General features: G+C 37.1%; 1 protein-coding gene across 1 annotated transcript in view; it reads right to left on the minus strand.

Annotated features, from left to right (window-relative positions):
* Window positions 1-3846: 3846 nt before the first annotated feature.
* The window catches only part of ZFAT (zinc finger and AT-hook domain containing), an 86151-nt gene continuing 63087 nt past the window's right edge, over window positions 3847-26910 (minus strand). The window contains 6 exon segments of the mRNA XM_058808897.1: window positions 3847-5035; window positions 16038-16168; window positions 18226-18352; window positions 19734-19852; window positions 26105-26236; window positions 26239-26242. Of these exon segments, the coding sequence (XP_058664880.1) occupies window positions 4796-5035; window positions 16038-16168; window positions 18226-18352; window positions 19734-19852; window positions 26105-26236; window positions 26239-26242 (753 nt within the window). The 3' untranslated portion in view covers window positions 3847-4795.

Genomic DNA, 26910 nt, shown 5'->3' on the forward strand with positions numbered 1-26910 from the left:
TCCTGTGGTCTCATTCTCATATATCTTTATGTGTTCCTGTAAAACACACTTGCAGAGTGTTTCATTTGGGTACACAACACAAAATGATCCCTAGTTTCCCAGACGATAACATTCCTTGAACTGAAGAAAAACTCAAATCAAGGCTTGCTCTATAAATTCCCATTGTTTGTTTTCATTCCAAGACAGTGAAGACTTTTTGATCCCTTTAAATTTACCTAGGCTGATAGTTATTTCCACTTTTCAGGAAAATTTGCAACATTTCAAAAACCAGGAAGAGCTCTGTGCAACATATTGACTGTGATTTCTCTCTTTATCCCACTTTAGCAAACTAGCCTGTAAAAAATACTTTTATAGGGAATATAAAGGTCATTTATAGTGTTGTCAGAGATATTTATTTTGTTTTTCTGCTTTACTGGCAGCCACTACTCACTTCAAGCCTTGCACTGAACATTTATGAAGAATATGTGACCTAGGAATAAGGAAACGTAAGTGGTGATTTTGCTCTCATTTAAGATCCCATCAAAGACCATCTCATCAATTCCTTCAGAGTGAGCTCTGACAAACATCCTTGTTAGGTGTGGTTCTGAATATAAAAAAGGTCTTTTGTCACTTTTTTTCTCTTTTGCTGTCATTAAATGCCCAGAAACCTGAGGTGGCAGAGAAACCTTTGAGGTCAGCTGCCCTGTTCTTCCCACCAGGCTCATTCTCAATGTCTGGCTGTATTTCACTCAGTGCAAAAACAGAGCTACTCAAGATGACCTTTAGGTATTACCTTCCAGGCTAACAGATTGTCCCAACAGGGTGTTAATTCTGTTATTTGACCTAGTATTTCTTTTCCTTGATGATTTTATTCCATGGTTTTGTTTGACACTGAGCTCTGCTCCTTCCCCTCTGGTGAAATCCTTGAACATTGCTGATCAGGGCACACACAAGCACTTCACAGAATCTCAGAATGGGCCAGGTTGGAAAACACCCATTGGGTCACCTGGTCCAACCTCTCTGCTCCAGAAGGATCATCCCAGAGCACATGGCATGGAATAGGACCAGAGCTGGTATCAGTCACAGACACAGCATTTCTGTTCATCAGTGTTTATCAAGAGAGAAACATGCTGGTTTCCTTTCTCTTTTCAACCATTTTGAGGGTTGATGAGGTGGGGAACACAATGGACTTGAACAGAATATTTTGTCAGGCAGATATCAAAGATCTGTAATTTGCACTATCGTTTGAAATGTGTGGCACTGTTTATAATCACTTAAAGCACAATAAAGGCAAGTTGAGAACAGAAACTCATGAAAGATCACCTTAATCACTTACCTGGTAGAACTATATCAGGAATGGAAATGATACTGCATATTTATGTCCTAATAGCAAGTCTGATCCTCAGGCTGAGCCAAAATACATCTCTGTGACTGAGTGAACATGAAAGTCTTTCCAGATTAAAGTTGCCCTCATTTCAAGGGAGAAAAAAGACAAATGGAGTAGAGCTGCTATTGATGGAAATAATGTCTGCTCTGATGGGAAAGCTGAAAATGCAAATTGAGAAGCTGTCAAGCCACGTGCAGCACCACTCAGTAACCTCACTGTCATTGTATCACAAAAGGGAACAGAACATCTGCAGTTCACTGCAGGATTACCATTACCCAAACAAGCCAAACTTTTGTTAATGATGCCATCTGCAAATGAGCTCATGTCACTGCCTGTTCAAACGTTCAGATACAGCTCAAACGTACCTACAAATAGCAAAAATTGTAATCTGGTGTAAAGAAATCCAACCATCAACACAAACCCAAATATAATCATCCCTAAACTATGACTTTGTGCACATCATCTGTTTCACAAAGCTCTGCTCTGTGAGTGCTGAGAGCAGTCATCCTTATTAACAGATCAAAAGAATTACAAAATAAAAATGAACCTTATTTTTTTTCAATACTGGCAGCAGAGTCCTCAATTGAATCTCACTGCTCTTACATTAATACAACTCTAATTGTAGGCAAGACGACAGGCTTGCAGTCTTTTAGGGCATAAGATGGGTTGATATTTCTACCTCCATAAAAGATTGGGTGGGACTTGGGAAAGAAGTTCTCCCTGAGGGATCAGTCTCAAACATTCAGTATATCTTTGTCCCAAGAGTTGAATTTTCACAAGGACCAGAAAGGTAAAACTTCCTCACTGGGTCAATTTCCTCATTTCCATTGACACTTCACTGAACCTTCTGTGATCAGACTCCTCCACAGGTGAAGAATTCAAGCCAAATACTGAGTCCTGAATTCCCCCACACACCAGATTTTCTGCCCACTTGGATCTTAAATCATTTGAACAATTGAATATCTTGCATATCTATGATTTCTGCGACATTCTTCCTTTCTCTACTAGTTGTGCTAACAGGACTACTCATTCTTGAGATGCAAGAGGTTTTCTCCTGTGTTTTGGGTTTGGCTTGGTTTTTTTAAAATTTGTAAAGCACATGGCCATGTTGTGAGCAAATTATTGGAATGTGAAATAATTTTCCTTTATTAATAAGGTGTAGTGCATATTCTATACAGCAGAGCTAAGATGGTGTGTGGACAAAGAAATTTATAACTTTAGAAGAATTAAAAATATTAAAATGTTTTGAAAATCTGAATTGCATCAATGTCACTTCTGTAATCTTGTTGGAAAACATACCATTAAAAGCAACAACAATTTGTACTGTTTAGGTCATGGGAGACAGAGCTGGGGAAAAAAGACCTGAATTGAAAAGTATTTTAATAATAATAAAAAAAAGAAGCAGAAAATTCAAGTGTTTATGATTTAGTATAGGAAAATTTGATATAACTCACCAATTATATATCAAGCCTTAAGTTACATAGGTATGTATGGCTGTGATATACAAAAATTAAAACAAACAAAACTCCAAAACTTTGTCCAAATACAGCCACACCTCTTCCAGGCAGAATTACTCAGTCTATCTGAAATAATGTACTTCAGAATTCTTGAGTGATGCACAGAAAAATATTTTTGTGTTGCCTTTTCAGGAAGGTTTTACACTAAGTTCACCACTGTTAGCACATGTGATCAAGAGGCTCTTCCAAATGGTTTTAACAGCAAATAGGCTGTTCCAATAAACTGTAAGTTTTTGAGACTGCTTTCTTCTTTTCTAAGTAACAGAAAGCATTGTTTCTATAAATCAACACTGAATTTCAACCAGTAATTACAAAACCACAGTTTCTTACGCAGATTAATCATACTGATACATTTGATGCATCAGTTTTTATCACATTAGCAATGTTACCAAACATTTCATGGCTCATTCTCGCCAAGTTTACTGAACACACACAGAATCAACCCTGACACTTGTGACCAGCTCTGGTCAGTGACACAAAATGGCAACAAGGTCTCCACCCTGCAAACCCAACATCCCTGGGGCTCCTGGTGCACCCTCAGGATGAAACCAGAGCAAACAAAGCTGCCACCCAAGTCAAGCAATTCTCAGTTCTTCTCCATTAACAAATTTAAGCTCCCCATTGCCACAGCTAAGGGAGAAACTGTCACCACAGGTTTGCACTCTGGTTTTGCCCAGCACCAAGAGAACCCAGCAGACTCAGAAGATGCTGACAACCAACTCACCACATTGCATCCACTTAGTCAAAAGCTTTTTTCCACTTTTTTACCCAGGATACCCAGAAATAAGTTAAATCACATTGAAAGGTCTGCCTTTATTTCATGGTGGCACTTTCTTGATAAGAGACTACTAACTGGAGGAATAACTTGTCAGAGTCAATGCACACCAGCACTTTTTAATTAGCTACAAAAGGGAAAACAACACTTAAGAAATTGAAGCATTAGAAGAAAACATTAGACAATTTTTTATTTATTAATAATTTTTATAGCTCAAATTTAAAAATATTAAACCAGAAACAATTCAAGATTCATGAAGAAAAATCTGGAACTATGTACATGCATAATTAAGAGTATCTTGATTCTCATCAATATTTACTTAAGCTTTTTGTACAAATTTTTTCACACTCTGTTTAAAACATATGAACATACATCTTTTATAGCATTTACAAATCTTTTGAATATATTTTTTTTCTTAAAAACAAAAGACTATTTCCTTGATTTGACAGTTTTGGTTTCACCTTATGATACTAGACAGGTATTTATTCAGTGGGATGGAAACAGTTATCATTATTCAAATAGTTAAATAACAGTCATCCTACTGATACCCAGAATTATCATTTATGGCTTTAAATACCTCCCAAACTCAAAGGACCATCGCACAGGTATAAACTACAGTCCATCTGTGGTGTGTTTCTCATTAAATTTTGAGGCTTTGTTTGGGTTAGATCCACAACTCAGCAGACACTTTCTAAGCATGAACTCAGAGCTAAGAGGCCCTTTTAAATTATAGAAAAAACAACTTTGCTTCCAGCCAAGTCAAGAACATATGAAGAATGTATGAAATGGGATGTATGGGCTTTTCCAGACACTCTAGGTACTTTTACAGATGGTTTTTACCATAGGATACCACAGTTTTGAACAGATAATATTTGTGTGAATTTACAGGAATCAAGTGAGAGATCTTCGAAGAAGGGGAAGAATACTTTTTCCTTAAAAGTATTTTATAGGAAAAAAAAAAAAGTCTGAGAAGGTTTTGCACATAATACATCAAAGTTACTGATACAATTCAACCAGTTAGATCACTTTACAAATCAACTGAAAATCCATCAGCTTGCTCACTTTTGGTTGGGACAAAAAACCCCCGAACCTCTGGCTTTGGCAAATCAAGAAATCATCTCCTTTGAGCATTGCTCTCTAAAGCTCCTGCACTGATTCTTCCACAGCTTGCTCCTCCACAGGCTGCACAGCTTCCTGAACATAGACAATGAACTCTGAAGCCTCCCCACCCTGGGTGTAGACAGTGACTGTCTCGATGCCCTCCACCTCATCCGAGGACACCACCAGGTGATGCTGCTCCGCCAGCTCCACCGCCGCCTGCTGCAGCGTCTCCTGGATCATCAGCGCGTGCTTGGCTGCCGGCTCCTCTTCCTTCACCTGAGGGAGGACACAGGGGAGAGCTTACAGAGATTTCACCTTGCCAAGATGTACCTGCTGTGGTCATGATTAATGGAAATACAGCACACAAATTAGCAATCACACAGTTTTGAAAGAAAATGTCAGTTTTGCAGAAAATGCGAGCGCTTTTGATTAATGAGTGTGAAGCTGGGCAGAATAGTGAAAGCACCAACACAGCGTCTCAGTTCTGGGCACAGAGAGCTGCAGAGTTTCAGGAACACTGCTCTTTAGAGACAACTTTAATCTCTCAGCAGTCACTTATTCAAAACTGCTTTTATTTAAATAAATCTGAACTCAATTCCTCTAGTAGCACTGAGTTGAGAACCCATTCAAACACCTACTGCACCCACCTTTCTCTTTCTCCCGAGTCAATGGCTGCTCTCAGAAGTGCAAATTACACTGCAAACCTTAAGGGATTTTATTAGAAAAATGTGAAATATAAATATCACTGAAATAGGTTCCTAAGGCCTTCTGTTTGTGAGGCAGCAATGTTTACATTATTGAAAGGAGAGTGACAGAAACAAGTGAAAAGAAAGGATTTTTTACTGAACATTTTGCTTCTTGTCAAAATTTTAAAAAGCAACACAATCTGGTGTTGAATTCCAAATTCATACAAGTGCCTGTCAATTACTGAAATACAGTACATACTAGAATGCAAAACCAAATCTTAATCTTCTAGCAGACCCATATAAAATTCCTATGCAAAGTACTCCAGACAAGTATAAATAAACCAGGAAAATGTAAAGTGATGTGGAAGAAATTCTCTGAAGTGTTAGTGATAAAATAATCTACTTTTAAGAAGAGAATGGAACAGCAATTTTTCACTATGCAGGACATATGCAAAAGCATTTGTTAGGGGAAGGTGTCCCTACCCATGGCAGGAAGGTTGGAATGAGATGATCTTTATGGTCCTTTTCAATCCAAACCATTCTAGGAATCCATGGTTCTGTTTGCTGGAGCACAGTGTGCTCCTGCAGCACTGAACTCTGAAGTGATCTTAGAAAGAAGAGGTCAGACATGGTAGATTCTATGAAGTGTGGAATGTAAGTTACAGAAGTTAGAAAGGACCAATTTTTTTTTTTTTTTAGTTAGAAGCTGCCTCAAAAGTAAACAGCAGTGGCACAATCAAATTCAAGTAAATACAATTAAGATTATTAATGCTGTTTAAGAAGGGAGTGGGAACAGAAGGGAAGAACTACTGTGGAGGTTCCAAGGATCTGTCTGGTCCCTTAGAGACCAGCAAGAAGAAAAATAGGCTCTATATGTTTGTTTTCCTGATGCTCTTTTCTCATTTATTTTTTTTCCCTAAGCAACCATTATCTTTGTTATACAGTGACTTTGCTTCTGACTTTTCTATTTCGTGTTTAAAATACCTGTCAGAAGATTTCAGAGATTCACAAGCCCCTTAAGACTTCACAGCATTCTGAACTTTCACTCAACTAATGAGGATATAGAAAGCCTTTTCTTGAACAATAACAAGTATGTCCAGGTACTAAATTATTCAGAGGCCTCCAAGTCAGTATGGCTGTAATATACTAATGAAATATATGTGGATTTTATCTGGTGAAAGATTTAACATCTAAAGTGAATCTGGCCATTGTCACTGACCTTAATGCAACAACACAGTTGTACCCAGCAATGCCCACTCTGCCTTCATTGCACAGGATTAATTTTATAGGGATAAAAAATACAGGAGTGGAATGAAGTCCTTTTCACATTCTTTTATCAATTATATCTGAGTGTTTTATTTGAAATATACTTTAAACAGCTCCTGCTGAAGTTCAAGCTCAGCACCCTACACAAGTAGATGATGCTGGATGTTTTCTTGACACAGTAAAATGTGCAACCAGCTTCAGAGGAGCAATTTATGTTGTCTCAAAAGGCAGGTATCATAGAATCAAAGAATAATAGACTCAGAATGGTTTGGATTGACAGAGAACATGGAGATGATCAAGTTCCAACCCCTCTGCCATGGGGTCACCGCCCACTCCCTGTCCAGCCTGGCCTCCAACACTCCCAGGGATGGGGCATCCACAGCTTCTCTGGGCAATCTGTTCCCATGGCTCACTACCCTCTGACTAAAGAATTTCTTCCTAACATCTAATCTAAGTCTCTCCTTTTTGAGTTTATAAACCCTCCCCATCCTTGCCTTATCTGTCAAAAATCACTTGCTTTTTTTATAAGGCCCTTTCACCCCTCACTAATGGAAGCTTGAGCCTCTCTTTGAAAAGCAAGGAGCTAAATAATGAAAAAAACTATAGAACTGTAAACTTTTGTCTCTTGCTGCTCCTAATACACCCTTTTTATTTTTTAATTATTTAAGAAACCCTAAATCCTACTGAAAGCAATTGAGCTTTAGTGAATTCTTATCCCAAACTCCCTTTTCATAACTGTCCTCTCCTCTTTGCTGAGGGTTCTTGCTCCACTGTCAGCTCTGTGGAAGTTAAGGACATACACAAGATCTGCTAATGAATATTGCAACAGGCCATGAAAAGTCTAATCACCATTGAATTCAGATAGGAAGCTGCAGTTAAAAATGTTAGATAATTAGAATCTCACAGCTTGTTATGAATCAGCTCACAATTACAGCCCTTGATGCTAGAGATGCTCAAACAAATACAGAAATAGGGGTGTCTAAAATGTGGCCCTATAATTATGCAATACACAATAATCCCTCTGGTTTTAGTGCACTACACATAACCCTCTGACAAAATGCCTCAGGCCAGAAAAATTACACTGCATTTGCTAAGAGCTGCAAGAATGCACAACACAGTATGAGATGTGTCTCACTGTTGTCTCACTCTAAATCAAAACCCATAAATAATTTTAAATATAGCTTTGTGAATGTACATAAATAATGAAGAGAGGAAAATAAATAAAGCATAGTTGACACAAAAATGAAACTAAAGCAGAATCTCATTCAATTCAATAGCAGCAATCTAATACTTATTCAGTTTTATATCCTTTTGAAATGAAAATGGACAATAAAGAAAGTTAATTTAAACTCCCTACCTGACTTTATCGATGTGGGTTTATTACCCTTGTCATGCAGGGTAAAGAAAACTAATGCCTTTATTTCTGGTGTTTCTAGCTTCCAGTATCTTTTTTTGGACAGCTATCTGTAATCCTTTTAGTTTGACAAATCACCACATTATTTGGGATATTTACATTTCAAATCAGTTCAATGTTTACATGCTTCTGCTTGGTTCCTATTAGATTGTTCCACAGGGAATAATCTCAAAATGTTAATTTACATCCCTCAAACTGATGAAACAGTGGGACAGCTGCCATCTGAATGAACGAAGTCACCACACTCAATTCTCTTTATTGGCTTCTGAAATCTTTTGAAGAGCAGCATCCAAGACCTCTTTTCTGTTTGGGAGTCAGCTGAAAAGCATCTGTCTGCTTATCCTTCATTAAAGAATGCCAGCAAGGAGCTGAAGCCACACACAGCTGGCACATTAAATCTAGTCAGTACCTGCATAAATATTCTTTATTAACTAAATCTGTCTCTCACAAAAGCCAATGGGATTTTCACCATCATGTTTTCATAAGAAACTCAACATCTCTAAATTCCAAATGTTCTTAATTTACATATCCAAAGACCATCCAAATACATGGAAGTATTCATTACAAATGGGTCTCTCTTAGAGGAATCTCTTTCTCTCAAAACAAGAAAGTATTTTTAAATTTGAAATGAATGAATTCAAGCCATTGAGGAAAACATACTTCTTTCCTTTCCTGAAAAGGAATAAGAAAAAATATTTGCAGTAAGATGCTAAAGCATTTTCCTTACTCTAGAGCTCATTTTGTGAAATACTGTTATATCTTCAATTTTACTTGAAGTCAGCAGGAGTTCCAGGTCCATTGTGCTCAAAACAGTTCTGCTGGGCCTGTCCCCAAATCCTCAGTGGAATCTCTCTCTTGATTTCAGATTGAAAGCTGCTTTTCAGCTCACCATGAAGCAGAAAAGTTAATCACAGAGATCTTTCAGATTTCCAAAACCTTACACTAGGCTGCAGATGCTCCTATTTATATCATAAAATATTAGTAAGAAAATATACAAAATATCTGCAGAAAGGATTAAAATGAAAGGAATTTAGATCACAGAGAACACCTGGATATGTGATGTGTCAGCTTACATTGGTGCCCATAAGCTTTGTTCAGCATAATTTGAATAACTTCAACTCTTTCTCAGTTCTGGTTTACATACAGTTATATTGTGTGAAAAAGACACACAGAAAACTCTGTAATTTGATCATTTGAATCTCTATAATGAGCTACAAAACAAAGACAATCTGGTGCATAATGGTTTTGGAATAATAAGAGGCTTGAGTATGAAAGAGTTGCTTTGCATAAAATAAAAACAGCAAGGGGACAAACAAATCTTCATACTGTTGATGCAGATTTTTAAAATGTTATAGCAATTGGCTGGTTGAATATACCCCAACAGAGGGACTGTGGCTGGACATGGCTGGGTCACCCCACCTCCTTTTGAGGCAGAATGGCAACACTGCCATTGTTTTAGGAGCTCTACGAGGACAGTGATCTTGACTGACATTTTATCTGTCCCTTACAGAGATGAGAACTCCTCAAAGGCTGAGGAAACAAGGCTTCACTGCCCCATTTAAAACTTTCCACTGCTGTTACTGCCACAGGAAGCATCAGACTGCTCTGTGTTCTAAAGCAACTATAAAATTGACAATCAGCATGTACATAACTCCCTGTACTGGCAAATTTTCTAGATTGCCACCAGCACCCATCACCACATCAGGACCAATCCAAGCCGACTGAAATACAAGGTGTGCTGCTGAAGCACAATGCTCAGCAGCCTCTGATGTGACAGCCATGCTAATAATAGGCATTTACTTTTGAAGATGTGCTATGCTATAAAATTCTTTTCTGTGATCTGCTTTGAGCTGATGTATAATCTTTGCTCTGCCTTCCTACTGCTGTCACTTTGAAGAAAGTGACTTACCATGGTAGGTTTTTACTGGAGATCACAGAATAAAAGGATAAAAGCAACTAAAATAAAGGTTGAAGCACATGGAAATCCAATATTTTCTGGTTATCTTCTGATAGAGATCTGTTTAGTTATTGTAATAGCTGATATACTTATTCTCCAGAACACATTATGTCTAAGTTAAAAAAAGGTTACTGTCCTTTTCAGAAATAGATTTAACCTTTCACTTCAGTCTACAGAAGTAGTAAAAACATCAGTTCTGTCTCATCTTTCTGAGTGGAAGGAAAAGAAAGATAATTCAGCAGCCAACTACTGCACTTTATTGTTAATATTTATGTAGCTTTGGATCAGGACCTGGATTGTATCAGCTATGCTACATGAAAAGAGCAGTTCATGCCCCAAAGGCCTTATAATTTCAGTATCATTTCAGTATAAAACAAGACAAAGTAAGCAGAGCTAGAAAAAGGGAGGTGAGAGAGTAAAACATAAATGAGACAATGGTAGTTCAGTGTGCCAGGCATTGGTGTCAATATACAACAGCCTATTCACAGATAATTGCTGCCATCATATTCTTGACAAGTAATTGAGAGAAGACAATGAGGTACAAATTGCTCCTCATTAAAAATTCACACAACTAAGCACTAATATGGAAACATTAGAAAATTGTTTGAAAAAAGTTATAATAAGCAGCTAAATCTTCATGGACTGAGCAAAGGTAGGAGACAAAATCTTTACAGCTAATGAGAAACAGGACTCTAACTGGAAAGGAGTAAAAAATTCAGGAAAGGAAAACAAGATTTTGTTTGATGTGGCATAAAAAGGAACATCAAGTAAACAAGCTAAGATAAGGCAATGACAAGAAGAGGAGAGAAAGTAATCTTTGAGGTTTTTTTCTGAAAGAATACAAAAGGGGTAAAACAAAAGCTCTGAAAGTCAGAAAAAAGATTATCAGAGCTAACTGAAGCACAAAATAATGATGGCTTGGGCAACCATTGTAGCTAAAAGGTTGAAATGAGAAACCATAGAGGAGTCATCATTCAGAACAAATTTGAACCATTTAGGTATTCACCTGCAGCAAGGCCCATGAATGTTCCTGAGGAGGAAATCAGCTCTCTGGCTTGGAAAATAGAAAAGACATCCCACAGAGTTCAGAAATAAAGTGAACTTCTGATGAACAAGTGTGCAGAAAGACTGACATAATCACCTTATAATAATAATGACTAGTGATTAACACAAACTTCTCAGCCACCTTCAGAGTGAGCTATAAGTGATGGTTCTAGAGCACACAAACACAGTGCAGTACCACAGGCCTAAGAAAAAATGAATTAACAGCACATTTGTCCATCACTATGAACACAAGGAAAACCCTGAAAAACGGATAACATGCAACCAAATTTAACTGGTTACTATAGTGCATAGCAATGTAAACCTTTGGTTTGCAATCCAAAATTCTACTGGTCTGTAGCAGTAATCTGATGGAAAAAAAAACCTCTCATATTTGGATAGAGAACCCTACATGCTTTGAACTCTGCATCAAAGAGATCTGATACAAGAAATAAACTGCATTTATGAAAAAAATAAATTAATTAAATCAGGTAGCATATTGCTGCCATTAAACATTCCTGCTAACAAACAAACACTAGAAATGGAAGAGCAACAACTAGAAGAGAAACTAGAGCTGAGGGACACAGACCAAGAAGAGGAAACACTTTTGACGTTCTGGACAATGCACTGAGGGATTCAGGAACTAAGCTTTTAAGGATATTCTTCATATATTGTGAAACCAAGAATATGCACTTGAATATTGTTTCCTTGGTGAGTTACTTACAGCACTACACGCTGAAAGAATCCCCTCTTCAAAAATAACATATTAGGGCTGTTCATTTATGAGGCTGGTATTTCCTCACAAGAAACTCAGTATTTAAATCAAACACATGTTTAACTTGGAAGAAACTTTTTAATGGAACAATTAATATCCTTGTCTGATGTACATTCTAACTGAAAGAGGCAACTAAGTAACAAGGCAGTTTGTAGTGAAACACTATCTCTATTCTAGATAACACACACATTTTGTGTGAAAAACCAATCATTGAGCACAGGCCGGCAGAGACTGTAAATCAAGAGGGGGTGATGCTTGGCATGTAAGCCAGGAAAACAGTCCACCTCTATAAATAATGGATTGAACAGCCTCTTCTAGCAAAATAAACAAAAAACCAAATGAATCAATCTCCACCCTAAGGCACAAGGGCAAAAGTACATCTGTAACAGGACACAGAGAGTGGAATGTGCAGAAAGAGAAGTCTCCTGTTTTACCCTTCCAGTCCCTTCACCTTCCCATGTGCTGTTCCCACCAAACTCCTTTCTCCACAGTCTCTTGCCTGTATTTACCATCCACTGTGAAGAGTATTTCCTGCCTTTTCTAAGCATTTATTAAGCTCTTTCCTAGCTGTTCTTCAAACTCAGCACTCTGTCCTCTCTCCTTTTCTCCACCTTGCTACCTTTTTCACCTTTAAGCAGAGCAGAACAACTCAAATGTCCTGCCATGAAGAATTATCTTCATCTTTGACAGAGAGATCCAGAGTGGATCCCTAGTAACTGAACAAGGATGGACTTCTGCCATGCTGTGACCAAACCTTCAAAGGGGATTTTTGCCAGTCTCAGATCATATTGGTAAAACTTCACATTACTAACTTTTTTTCCTCAGGCATTTGATGAGATATTTATATTACACTCCTTGACAGCTGCATATTTTCAGAGCTCACACAACTGGATTTATCCTAAATTAGAAAAAAAAAAAAAACTTTGATAACAGATTAGTATATTGAGTCACAGCAAAATTAAGATAAAATCATTTCAGGCTCCAGACAAAACCTTGGAAAGGTTTCATACACGTAACACTAACAGAGCCAACAATGATTTTTATTTACCAAACATAACCCAAGCTAAGCAGGGATAACTTTGCATTTTAGGGTCTAAAATCATAAGCTGAATCCCAATTCTGGCTGGAACTGGTTACTGTTATGTTGTCAAAGCCTTTTCTTTAATATAATCATTCATATAAACAAGAAATAAAAAGTTTCCTAAGTCAGAGCTGAACTTTTGTTCTAGACATGCAATTCAGGAGCTGTGAAGGAAAATGTGATCTTGATTTCACCTCCAATATAATGCGTATTTATAATTTATTGTACTTGCATTAAGATTACAAGCAGAACAATAATTTAACAGAAGAACCATGGTATCCTTTATGTCCTGTGACCTAGACAATTTTAAAATTACACCAGTTAGACCTAATTAATACACCTCATATCTTCCAAGATGCTGAAAAGGACTTAGGGATAAATACAGAGTTTGTTTCTGAAGGCAAAATTCTTGCATTAACCTGAAGCTCTACAAGCACAGCACACTGAAGGTATGTGAGCACACAGGTTAGGGAACTGCCAAAGCATGAGCATAGCAGCATTACTGAGAGATACAGCTGGATTTATACAAGATTTTAAGGATAAAGTGTAAATGGGAATTTTATGAGTTAAAAGTAAGGAAAAGGACAGCTGTGGGAGAAATAAATTTCCAGGGAGGAAAGGGGAGACAAAAATAGAACACTGTAGTGTAACATTTACAGCAAAAAGAAAAAAATCCTTCTGAAACATTCTAATAGTTTAGAATGAGAAGAAATTTCTTGGTGCAAATAGAGAAATATGAAGTAAACTTGCAAGGGCTAGCTAGAAATGAGATTTGAAAGTAAGAACTGATATAAGAAATGGGTAATGTATGTCCTTAGAGAAAAAGAAAGAAAGAAACAAACAGCATAAAAATCAGGACAACTACAATAAATGTTGTTAAGGAAAGAAAAAATGGACTTGAGCTGCTAAGCAAGGACTCTGTGAGGCCATTAAAGAGCAAGAGTGGAAATTCAGTGACAGGTGATGTTGAGAGACTGCTGACACCCTGAATGAATTCTTTGTCTCACAACCCACAAGAAAAGCTGAAGGTCACAGAAGAAAGTATGGAATACATTTTCCAGTAGAAAAGTGAAATATGAACATATCTAAAGGTCACTTCAAGGTAACAATTAGGAACCTATGATAATTAAAACCCAACCAAGCCATAGCTACAAATGAGGGATATCCCACGGAAAGCAACTCAGCACTGAAGGAAAAACCTGACAGTTTCTAATAGGGGAGGATTAAAGTCAAGCTAATAGAAAGACTTTTAAAGACTTCTTTCCCTCAGATTAAAATTGGGTGTGCCTGAAACTCTGGAGAAATTTTCTGGTTGGAAGACAAGAGCTGGAAAGTAACTACAGCTGTATAACAGACCAGACTATGGTAAAAAAACAATTTCTGTAGAGAAATAAAAGAAAAAAGAAAAGAGAAAAACGAAAAGAAAAATTTTACAAACGTAGAAGATTCTAAAGGGATTGGATAGCGGTGCATAAAAAGAAAAGTTAGAAAGAGATTCTGTGCTCTGAGAATTCAATATTTCATTTAATACAGGAGTGGTGCTTGTAAGAGTTTGATATCACTGAGAATCACTGATGTATACAGGGAAAAAGAAGTGATTAAGGCTTAGCAGTCTGCAAACTCAAAAGGCTAGAAATATGGATTGAAAAGTGAAGAAGAAAATTAATTTGGAATAGAAATATTTACTTAGAAAAAGTTACCAGTAAATTCAGAGTGTCCAACAAAGAAGTCAATAGATTTTATGATGACTCAGATATTGATCAGAGTTAATACCTGTATATTTAAACTGTAACACTCAGATATCAAAACATTCTCTAGGCAGCTCTCCTTCAGCAACCACTTTCTCCTATACCTTTAGTACAATAGCCTCAAAAGATGAATTTCTTTAGGGAAGAACTAATTTCAATGATATTGACAAACACCAGTTGCTAATACTGCATTCAACCCCCAACAGGTCATCTCTATAGCACAGCAGGCATGTTGGTAGTGGCTGTACTATAAAAGTTGTTTTGAAACTTGCACATAATTGGACCACATTGTCTCTTCTCTTTAATGACTGAATTTAGTTTTCAAGTTTGGGTATGTTATTCTACAAAAAAGCCCTAAACTCCTACATAGTTTCTAGTCAAAATACCTGTTAAGTATTGCAAAGGAACATCTGAAAATGCTCTGGCTTCAAATTATGCCTTGTTTTTGTGACATTTGGGCAGCAAGCTTAGGAATTATCCAAGTACTTCACACACCATGAACTTCACACTTCTGTAGAACTCTCATGAACTCAATGTTCAAAACACTACAAAAAATGCTGAACTCAAAAGTCAATTTCAGGACTCCGAATAATCAATTCTGGTTTATTTAAATAAAAAGAGTTATTTTAACTCTTTGGGAAGTTAAAACTTCTCATGTACTTTCCTCACCTGTCAACCACAGGTGCAGAGTGCAGAGACCCCAGTGAATCAGTGGGGAAAGGGATAAGCAAAGAGCTGTGCTGAAAGAGAAGGAACAAGCAGTTTAAAGAACACTGAGAGGAGAATGAAAAATGGAAATTAGCAGACACCTGTGAGGAGGAAATACTGAGCAAAAGCCATGATGTTTGAACCCAACAGGCACCTCAAATTAAAAATTATTTCCTTTTGCTTGCTGCACCAAGGACCACCTGAATCTTTTGGATGACAATGGGATTAAGTGTCTGCACAAAATATGTTATTTTATAAAACCTGATAACACCTGCTAAAAAAAAGTTGTATTTTCACACACATATCTACATACAGATATAGGTGTATTTATTAATTCAAAAACTATAAAAACTATAAAACATACAAAACTATATGCACTTTTTGATGTATAAAGATATATGTGCCTATATATAAGATAATATACATGTACATGCTTGGGCAGGTAAACACCCATACACACACCACCCAGTGAAAAATCAGGAAAAATTCCTTATGTGTCTTGAATGATCATTTAATTTTTGTCCCTTGCAAAGTAACACCCATTTCACAGAAGATATATGCAAATTGAATGTGTCTGGTTTAGAGAAGAAAGGAGCTCTCACCTGCTTCACCACTGTCACCGTGCCAGGTGCCATGGTAACGACAGAAGCCACTGCGGTGGCATCGTGGGACTCTGAACCCAACTCAATGATCTGCTGCAGGATGTTTACAGCTGCTGGATCCAGTCTTTCACCTTATCAAAAAGACAGAAGCCATAAGATCATCACAGGAGAACAGTTCTGAGGCTGTGTGAATCAAACAGCACTGCCCTGACTTGCAGTGCTGTTGGTACAATTCAAAAAGCTCAGTAATGTGACAGACCTATGGCAGGGAAGTATTCACAAAATAAATTTGCCCAGGGAATGCATGAGTCAGCAAGTGCAGCCACACTGATCACTTCTGTGCCTATTTGAAAGAGATCTAAAAGAGTACATTGAATAAAGAAACAACAGCCGCAAGTCATAGCAGGAACTGCAAATTAGGAAGCTGCAGGAGTTTAAAAATCCAAATGTGTATTTACCAGACATTCACCTTACACAGAACCTGCTTGTATACCTATAACCATAACAGCCATTTGGTATTTTAGAAACCCGTGTTTACCCTCTGTCTGGTGCTCTGCAGTACCCCTCAACCTAAATGAAGTAGCTTTATCACTAAGCTGCTGAAGGAAAAGGTTAATTGCTTGGGAAAACTCATACTGATCACTTTATAAACACTGGATCAGAACATGTCTGTCCTTTTTAAAAAATTCTCTGGTGTGTGCAGCCCTGCCAAAGGAAAGGGATGTTTACAAAAAATCCCAAACAAAATAGTTGTACTCTCACTTTTCACAAGGTGTAAAAGACTTGAATTCAGAAAAATGGTTTTTGTTATGCAGGAATACAAATTCCCACCAATGGCCCACCATTCCCTCATGCCCACTGTCAGCATGAGGGAGATGTCAGACAGGGAAAGAAACTGTCAGGGCCATGTAAAGCTGCCTTACATTTGCTTTAATCACTGTCAGAGATAGAAAAATGATAGAAAATATAATAAATCTAATTTCCTAACTTCAGCTCTTTTAAACTTAGGTTGATACTGTGATAGTATAGGCAGTCTAGGTCAGATAATTTAATTTCAAATAGAAAAGTAGCTATATTTTGTTATTTAAGTAAGAAACAAATGTATCTGAGTACTGAAAAAGGTTTGCTTGCTTTGGGGTTTTTTAACTATAAAACTGCCTTTAGACAAGATACTACTGGTTTTATACTAAGACGGAATATGCTGGAAGAGTACCTGAAGTTGGATGCTCTAAAAAGAAGATTATTCAAAAAATTATAGCTTCATGCTGAAAACAAAGACTACAGTACATTCCATGAAAATATTTATTTTAATTTAGATATGAAGAGGTTTTAAAAAAGTTCTCAAGAAGTTTTCACTTACTCAGAATCTCAACTCATTGAAATAATATACAGAAACTGGCAGTAATGTAATTTAATTGCAGCATGTTTGGAAAGTCCATAAAAGCTGAGAGTTTTTGACATGTATCTGTATTGTGAACTATAAAGACTACAATGATAAACAATTGTAAAATGCTGTCTTTTCATAACCAGGGCATTTATTAATATGTATTAAAAAAATTTAAAAAAAAGCCACCTAGGAACACCTACTCTAGTCTGGTGTTTTTACACTCTCAGAAATCTGGCCTTTTTTTTCTTTTCTCCTGGCTTTTGTTATTTATCACTTGGCAGACATTATCTAATACTACTCTTTTCCTTCTCAATCTGATACAGAATAGCTCACTTAATTTTGTGTACCACCAAAATTGAGATTGTTAGTGCTGCCTTGGGAACATGGTAAATGAGCTATTCCACCATGTCACTCCTGCAGTCTTGCTGACTAAAGCCAGAGAGGGAGAAAAATAATAGCCAGAGAATTGTCATTAGATACACACCATCTACTCTGCCAAGATAGCTAATTTCACAGCATATTTAATAATATAGGCAGGAAATTCCACACAGCTAATAATAAAGTGCAAAACAGGCAGTGATAAGTATTAATGACTTCAGGATATAGGAATTCATAATGAATTATAATTTTTAATTTATACTTAAAGAAAATATAACCCCCCAGAAGTAAGTTCTGGATGACTTATTTCAAAATTTTTAATAGGCGATTACAGGAGGTTGTATATTGTACACTCAAAATAATTTTATATTTTGGAAAAAAAAAGGTGTATTTGTGTTCCAACCTAGGAAAAAGGTAACTTACTGTTCTCAGAAGTGTATCTGAGGTTCTGCAATGCAGCCACAGCAGCTTGAGTGCCTTGAACATCTTCTCCAGCCTCTGTGATATGGAGATACTGAGTGGATGCTTCTTCAGAAACCTCAGCAGTTAACTTGGAAACAAAGCCAAGGCATGAATAATCTCATTTCAATGATTTAACAGCAACAAGGAATGAGTTTGGACAACAAATACTGTAACAAGAGCTGTAGTGTGTGAAACAGAATTCAAGAAGAGTGTTAAATGGGAGACAGGATAATCATCCCACAGTGTTCTTCTGGATTCTACTTCAAAAGTTGCTTTAAGGATGCAAAGTTATCTTGACCTTATTTTTGTTGCACAGCTATCTTAAACTAACAACAGACTTGTACTGTACCAGAGTTTACCAAAAACCTTTTGAGCAAAATGAATTTATATTGCATATATGCTAAAACACCTCAGAAACTTGAAAAAAAATGGCATTTTGTTTCTGCAAAGTTATCCTTTCCATAAACTATGTTTTTTTCAAAACAAGCTGTCAATATATATTCCTGCTCTGATGAGATTCTATTGCAAATTCAGCAACAGAGTCATTCTTGCACCCAGGATGTCCTCTTATTTTTCCAGCTTTGGGCAGCTACAGGCAAAGTGTACAGATAATAATTTGGAATATGGATAAAGGACTTTGAAGGGTTGCATTTTAAAATGCTTGTCCTACTTCTTTGAACAGCTGTCCAAATAGAATCTACTCCAGTGTTTTTCAAAGACTTATCCTGTGTGTGGATACTCATTAAGTGTTAGACAAGACCTGCAGGTCAGCTCTTCCAAATCAGGTATTAGATTTGTGATGGAGCCAGACTGAAATTTAGCAGAAGAGGCCTAAAACAGCTGCAGTTGATTCCTGGCTTTTTCCTCTCACTGGATATCAAAATCAGCCGGCTTGGGCAGTGGAAGACACTCCACTGGCCAACCATAATTTTTTAATAAAAGTGTCTAAATCTATGGTTTTCCCATTGATTCTGCATCTCCAGGATTGAAGCTGAAAACACAGAGCATATCATAGAAGACTTATTCTACATAACATTATATTTTTTTCAGCTGGTCAATTAAAAAATTCAGTTTTCTAGATTCTAGCCTTCTCTGGACCAAGACATAAGTTTTTTCCTGCAACTTTGCTCATCTTACAGTTAACACCAGTGAATATTCAGCATATTACAAAATGCAGGAAGTTTTTCAATTTCTCTTTTTTCTAATAAAGCTTTCACCCTTTCTGCTGCGAACAGAGGACTAGAAGCCTAAAATGCAAAAATAAGCATTTACAAGGCTTTTAACCCTACCATATATTAAAATTTAACATACATAGAAGACCTGCATTCTAGCAAAGATAAGATCCCACAACTTTCTAATCTTATATAAAGTCAGAACCACATTTTTTCACACTTTTTATTTTTATCCTTACTTTTCTCCCCAGAATTTAAAAAAAATTGAGGGTTAAAGCCATTGTTATTTTGCTTTACCTCCCATTTGGTCTCCCCATCATTCTCCACCAGCTTCATTCCATGCTTGTTTTTAAGATGTCTGTTGAACTCCCATTTTGTACCATACACAAAGCTGCAAACAGGACACTTAATGCCACCTACAAGAAAACACAAATAAATTCTTTGAGTTATTTTCATATAAATTCTTTTTCAACACAGGAACAACCTGCTTAATTTGACCCCATGTCAATCAAGCCATGTAACTGTAAAATGTTTTCTTTTAGCCATTTGTCCAATATGAAATATGTTAACATTTAACATACACATCAGTGGCATACTTTAGTAATATTTTTTAAATGTGCCTTCTCTAATATAGCTGTTCTAGTTTTCTCAAGTTTCAAAACAAACACTGTTATTTTTTTTACATTAGCAAAGTAAACAAGGAGGCATTAACAACGCAATATTCTCTTTACCCAAATATCTTTGTTCTTGAGGTTTATGTTAAAAGGCAATCTGTAAATAAAGTTTTCTGTCTACAAAATGATGCACAGCAAGAAGTTAGCACAATATTTAATGTGTGAGTGTGCAGCATTACAGGTAAAAATCTAAGCATAATTAAATCATGAGAATCCAATTTTTTATACAAGATTAAAGAGCTTTTACTTCTTTTGCTTATGAAATTTGTTTGGTCAAATGTCAGATCTCACTTGCTTGTAATTATACAAATAAGTATTTTTTTTTTCCCCTCTATTGACTTAAGACAACATGAATAACCTGCATGTGATAAATTGTTGCATTAGGTGACCAGAACTCACTGTAACAAATCTAATAGCAGGAACTGAGCTACCACAAGCCTGACTCCACATCATGTTCCAAGGCATCAAACACACTCACAGAAGCTGGATATAAGCCAAGACCTGGCTGCACAGTCCTTTATGAACAAGGCAATTAGGAAAAACATCTCATTTTACATTAACGGAAAGCTACCAAATGGTAACCAGGTGAAAAGAAACACAATTTTTATTTTGATAAAACAGAAGGTAACTACATCCAGTCTCTAAGGTGAGAGAGACTTACTTTCAGTGAAACTTTGTGTTACTACACTAACCCTCTTCTTTGCTAGGTCTTTACCAAACTTCACTGTTCGAGCAGATGCTCAATGTTCTATCTCTAAGCAAAACTGACGCAGTTTGACTAAGGAAACTCAAAAAGTTCAGATTAGAATAGATTATATTATCAGTTACAGAAAATGAAATTACACATTAATTTCACACCCATCTGTAGTATTAGAAAAAACACATTGCTGTGGAGCAGTGAACACTTTTCTGCATTACTTTGATATCAAAACTATTGTAACAACACATCAGGTAAATTAAATCTGTAACTTTTGTCATTATGACCTTAATTAAATAACAAGTAATAGAGGCATAGAATTCAACTGGTAATATATAACTCCATATCAGCGACTTGATATGGAAGCTCAAAAAAATTAATTTCTAGATAATTTTTTAGAATAATGGGTAACATACAGAGAGTGTGAATGAATTACACACCTTTGCTACTTTCAATAACAAAACTGATACTTGTAACAAAACACTGCAGGCAGATATTACATAGCCCCACAACTTCTTTCCATTGGCATGTGCTCTTTTTTATTTATTGACCTAAAATCTCCACAAGACAATTCTCATTTTCATATAAAGAGGGCATGTGATGAGAGCTGTAAAACAGAACACTGAGGCCACAACTGGACCCTCATCTATGGCCTGCACAAGCACAAACACAAACCAAAATCTGTCTCTCAGACATGTAAACAAAATGTTTATGGATGGGAGGGAGAATCGAGGAGATTCTCGAGGAGAATCGAGGAGAAAAGAAACAAATTTGGGAAAAATTGTATGGGACTTTCCCAGCACAAAGCAAATGAAACTATAAAATAAGCCATCAAATGAGCACATAGACAGGGCCTTGCAGAAAAACTAGTGGGTAATACAGAATATTCTTCCCACCTTTGCAGAATATATCAAATTCTTATGCTATTAGTTTTCCTTTATTACTTTATAATACTAAAATAAAGGTCAGATCATAGACTTCTACCTAAACAAAGAAACCCACACATACTCTGAAAAATCCCAAGCATTTCTCTGATCCTGGGTGATTCCAATTTCTAACCACAAGCCCAGAAATTAAATATTGCTGTCTATCCTTGGCAATGCAGTTACTCCAATGAAGACAGTCCCTCTTCTATGAATCATTCATTTATTTATAAGCTCATTCTAGGAATCTTGGGTACAGTCCAGCAGTCTACATTCATATAAATATTTCCAATTAAGTTTATTTGCAGTGCCTGCAATGCAGTCAAGAACCAACTGAGAGTAGAGGAGATGAGCAAGTGTGAGGCAATTCACTCTGGGCTCAGAAAGTAACTTAGAAAAAGCAGAATACAATACAAATAGATATAGACAGCTTTTATTAGATATTAATTTTTGTTCCTTTTCCCTCTCAATTTCTTTTCAAGCCTTTTTGCTTGCTGGTACTCTCTCCTTTTCCTTTTCATCTATAGTCTCTTCATTTCAAAGGATTTGTTTAATATCAGGCCTGAAAGGTCTTTTTCCTTTATATGAATATATGAATAATTTTCCAAAATTGCTTTTCAGATCTATGAATACAGTAATTGAAACTAAACAGAAGCTTGTCAGACATCAAGGTGCAATTTCTGGCCCAAGCAGTTCAGAAACCCACAGAGTCATTCAAAGATTTGGCTTGGAAGGGACCTTAAAGTTCATCTTGTTCTGCTTCCCTGCCAATTGCCAGGGACACCTTCCACTAGACCAGGTTGCTCAGGACCTCCAACCTGGCCTTGAACATTTCCAGGCATGGGACATCCACAATTTATCTGGGTAATTTGTTCCAGTACCTCACAGTAAAAAATCTGTTTCTAACATCTATTACCTTGTATGATACCCAGGTGTCATATAAGACAAATATGACTTTCTTGTCACACTGCAGAATATGTCCACAGTAATCTGTTTGTGCTGTGTGAACCAAATACAGAAAACATTCTGATTTTCAAATCAGGAAAACTTTCATTAACTTCAATAGGATTCATGTTTATCACTTCCAAATGCAAATGTCTCCCGCCAGGAACAATTCTCCCCTCAGTGAGATACCAACACACTGAGAAAAATTGATGTTTCTATAGCATGCTAAGGAATCTCTGGCCTTATTTGGAGCCCAGGTGCAAGATACATCTGATGCATCACAGAACAGGAAATTGAGTTGGCAAAGGAAGCTGCATGTGGGAAATCACACCTATTAATATAGCTTTCTTCATTACAGAGCCCTGAGAAGAGACACTGACTTCATAGCTCCTACATGGATTTGATGCCTCATTACTACTCTAAAATGCCTGACTTTTCCACAGGTGAATGTGGAAATCAGGCACAGCACTACTGTCAGCACAGCAAATATAAATGCTGTGTAAGGAGAGGAAGAGAAAGAAGGATGAAAGCCAGAGATGGAAAGAACAGAAAAGGCTGTTTCTGTTGTGAGGGACCTACAAGGACCATCCAGTCCAACTGCCTGACCAGTTCAGGGGTTACCAAAAGTTAAAACTGTTGTTAAGGGCATTGCCCAAATGCCCCTTAAACAATGACAGCCTTCAGGCATTGATCACCTCTCTGGGAAGCCTCTTCCACAGTTTCATCACCCTCTTGTGACCGTGTTCACAGGGGTCTTAGGATGAGGGAAGAGACAAGAATCTGACTCCACGTTTCAGAAGGCTTGATTTATTATTTTATTTTATATATATATTATATTAAAACTATACTAAAAGGATAGAAGAAAGGATTTCATCAGAAGGCTAGCTAAGAATAGAAAAGGAATAGATAACAAAGGCTTGTGGCTCAGACAGAGAGTCCAAGCCAGCTGACTGTGATTGGCCATTAATTAAACAACCAACATGGGCCAATCACAGATCCACCTGCTGCATTCCACAGCAGCAGATAATCATTGTTTACATTTTGTTCCTGAGGCCTCCAGCTTCTCAGGAGAAAAAAATCCTAATGAAAGGATTTTTCAGAAAATATGTCTGTGACACCCTCTCAGTAAAGAAATGCTTCCTAATGTCCAGTCTTAGCCTCCCAGGCACAGTTTTGAAGCATTCCAACATGTTCCATCACTGGATCCCAAGGAGAAGAGCTCGGCAGCTCCCTCTCCCCTTTACCCCTCAGGAAGCTGTCAGAGAGCAATGAGGTCACCCCTCGACCTCCTCCAAACCAGACAAACCCAGAGCCCTCAGGTGCTCCTCACAGGACATCACTTCCAGCCCCATCACCATCTTTGTTACCCTCTGGACACAGTCATGAACCTTCACATCCTCACCTGGTGATCCCAGCCCTGAGCACAGCAGGATAATCCTCTCTTTTCCCTGCTGCTCATTCTGTGTTTAATGGTTTGATGCAACCCAGGATGGGATTTGCCCTCTGGGCTCACTGCTGGCTCCTGGGGAGCTGCTGCCACCCAGATTATTCCTGTCTGCAGGGCTGATCTTCCCACTCAGACAGGTGCCAGGCATTGCTCCACCCTGGGGGCAGAAGCTGACATTTGACCTTGTTAAATTTCATCCTGTCCCATGTTCCAGTGTGGTGGGAAAAGGATAACCACCACAGGAAAAAGTTAAAGACTCCTCTCTCTCATCTCTCTCCACTGTCTCCATTTTAAGGGTACTCTTGCATCTCAACAACTTTGCAGTTCTTATGTTTCACTGGAAAAGAATTACCTTCAGAAATGCATTTATCTGGCTCCCAAAGGGGAAGGAAAGCCTAATCAATGTAAGATTAATTTTCTTTGTTCCAAACATTGCAAGTATGATCCCTAATTTATACTAGGAGAATTCATTCTCTCATATCTATTCCTAAAAGTAGCTACAGACAAATAATTCCTTGCAGAGCTCAGATATTTGGAAAGTTAAACAAAGCTCCCCATGATGAAGAGTTTTCCCTTCATCTGGGTGACTACAAAATAGAGGCTCTGAGTACTGACCAAGCAAATATTACTTGCTTAAAACAACTGCAGGTTCCCCATGGACTTGTACTGCCTGTGAAAATAATAATAATAACATGATACTATATATTCCCTACACTGTTATAGATTATTTGCTTTGAAAATTATTTGGCTGGGGATTTTTTTTTGACAAAAGGAAACAAAATAATGTTATATAAAACCAACACAGACTCAGATTACTTATTGTAGTTATATATTTTCCCCTTATAGAGCAAGTTTAAAGGGAGAGCCTACAACTGAGTTCTCTTTCTCTGTGTCATGAGTTCAGTATTTTAACAAGGATTAATGCCTTCAATAGATAAATGTTTATGTGTTAGATTAATGATTTGAAATAGCATTTAGAAACAATGTAACCTTAGAAGAATTACATTTAATTCATTATCAAAATACAACAGCATTATTTTAGTCTCTATTCCCTTCAACAAAATTAGAAACTGAAGATTCCAAAAGACGAAACTGTTGGTAGTTTCTACTAAAAAATAGGGAAAACACTTTCTAAAATTACGAGTAACAAAGGAGGAAACTTAATTTTACCAAGAATGAACATATTTTCCACGCAATTTAATACTTAATCTGGCTTTCTCCTCTTCTTGCTCAATATTCCTCACACCAGGCACTAGAACTGAAGGAGCTTTATGCCCATAAATGTACCTGACTATAATCAGTTGTTTGCTTTGGTTCATCTGCTTAGTGTGTAACAGCAAAGATACTTATGGGAGTCAGACTAATCCTAAATTAAACTGTGGTGATTTCTGCTTTACTACTAATACATTCTTAGCTTACTTACACAGACAAGGTGGTGCTTCCTTTGCCCATAAACCACATTCTGAGCATAACAATTCCTAACCTGTTTTACCTGTACTCTCTTTTCTCCCCAGATTTTTCTAGTGGGGGAATAATTTGCTGCCATTTACTCTTCAGTCTCTTTCCTTATATTTGCTCAACCTTACACTGAGTTCAAGCTTGCAGAATTGTCACAGAAATTTATCAGCAGAATGTAGAAATTTATCATTCATTTCAACAAGCAGGGATACATTTCAACAGGCAGGGATACTTGACTTACAAAAAGAGACAAACAAGTGTGAATGATAAATGTATGCAACAACAAATAGCACAGTCAAGGTCAAACAAAACTTTGGTTCCCACACCCTTAAAAACCAAGAACAAAGGACACTGAAGGAAGGGTAAAAGGTGGCCATTTCAGAATTACTAAGAAGGAATAATGATTTAACATATAGCACCCAATAAACTGAAGAGCACATACTACACAGAAGTTTAGCTTCTCACCAAGTTTGCTTCAGAAAAAAACCAAACAAACCAACAAATCTTATTTGGTGGAGATGTACCTTGCTGGATAAGAGCTTCAGCTGCAGGCTCCCCAGAGCCTGCATTGACATACTCTTCATTGGGATGCTTCCTGTTGTAATGCCTCTTCAGGGACCCTGATATGTTGCAGGAATAGTGGCAGTGTGCACAGCGAAGGGCTGTGGGCAAAAAGGAAAATGTTGGACTGTATTTCCTCACCTCTTCAGGATACTGGGCTAAGCTGCAATGTTTTGATCCAAGAAACCATGCTCATTTCTGGCTTGGGCATCTTTCAAGGGAACTCTCGAAAATTCAAAAGAAATTGAAGTTGTAACTAAACATTACCTAGATTTGGTACTTTTTATTATGGGCAAGACAACAAATACTCTCACTATTATAAGAATTTTACCCAGTTTTTGTAATTCAGTAAATTGTATGTTTCATAATTGATGTTAACAGGTCTGACCATGTGGAGACTCTCTACTGATGAAATGACCCAGCTGCTGTGAGCTTTGGTCTAAAAAACAGCAGCAAGACAACTAAAATAACTGAAAGTACAAAATGATTGTACAGCCAATCTAATTTAACTCCTTTCCTTTCCTTTCCTTTCCTTTCCTTTCCTTTCCTTTCCTTTCCTTTCCTTTCCTTTCCTTTCCTTTCCTTTCCTTCTTCCTTTCCTTTCCTTTCCTTTCCTTTCCTTTCCTTTCCTTTCCTTTCCTTTCCTTTCCTTTCCTTTCCTTTCCTTTCCTTTCCTTTCCTTTCCTTTCCTTTCCTTTCCTTTCCTTTCCTTTCCTTTCCTTTCCCCTTTTCTCATTTCTTTCACCTTTTCCTGGCATTTTGCATTTCT

Source organism: Ammospiza caudacuta, chromosome 1, assembly GCF_027887145.1.
Source record: "Ammospiza caudacuta isolate bAmmCau1 chromosome 1, bAmmCau1.pri, whole genome shotgun sequence".
NCBI classification, from domain to species: domain Eukaryota; kingdom Metazoa; phylum Chordata; class Aves; order Passeriformes; family Passerellidae; genus Ammospiza; species Ammospiza caudacuta.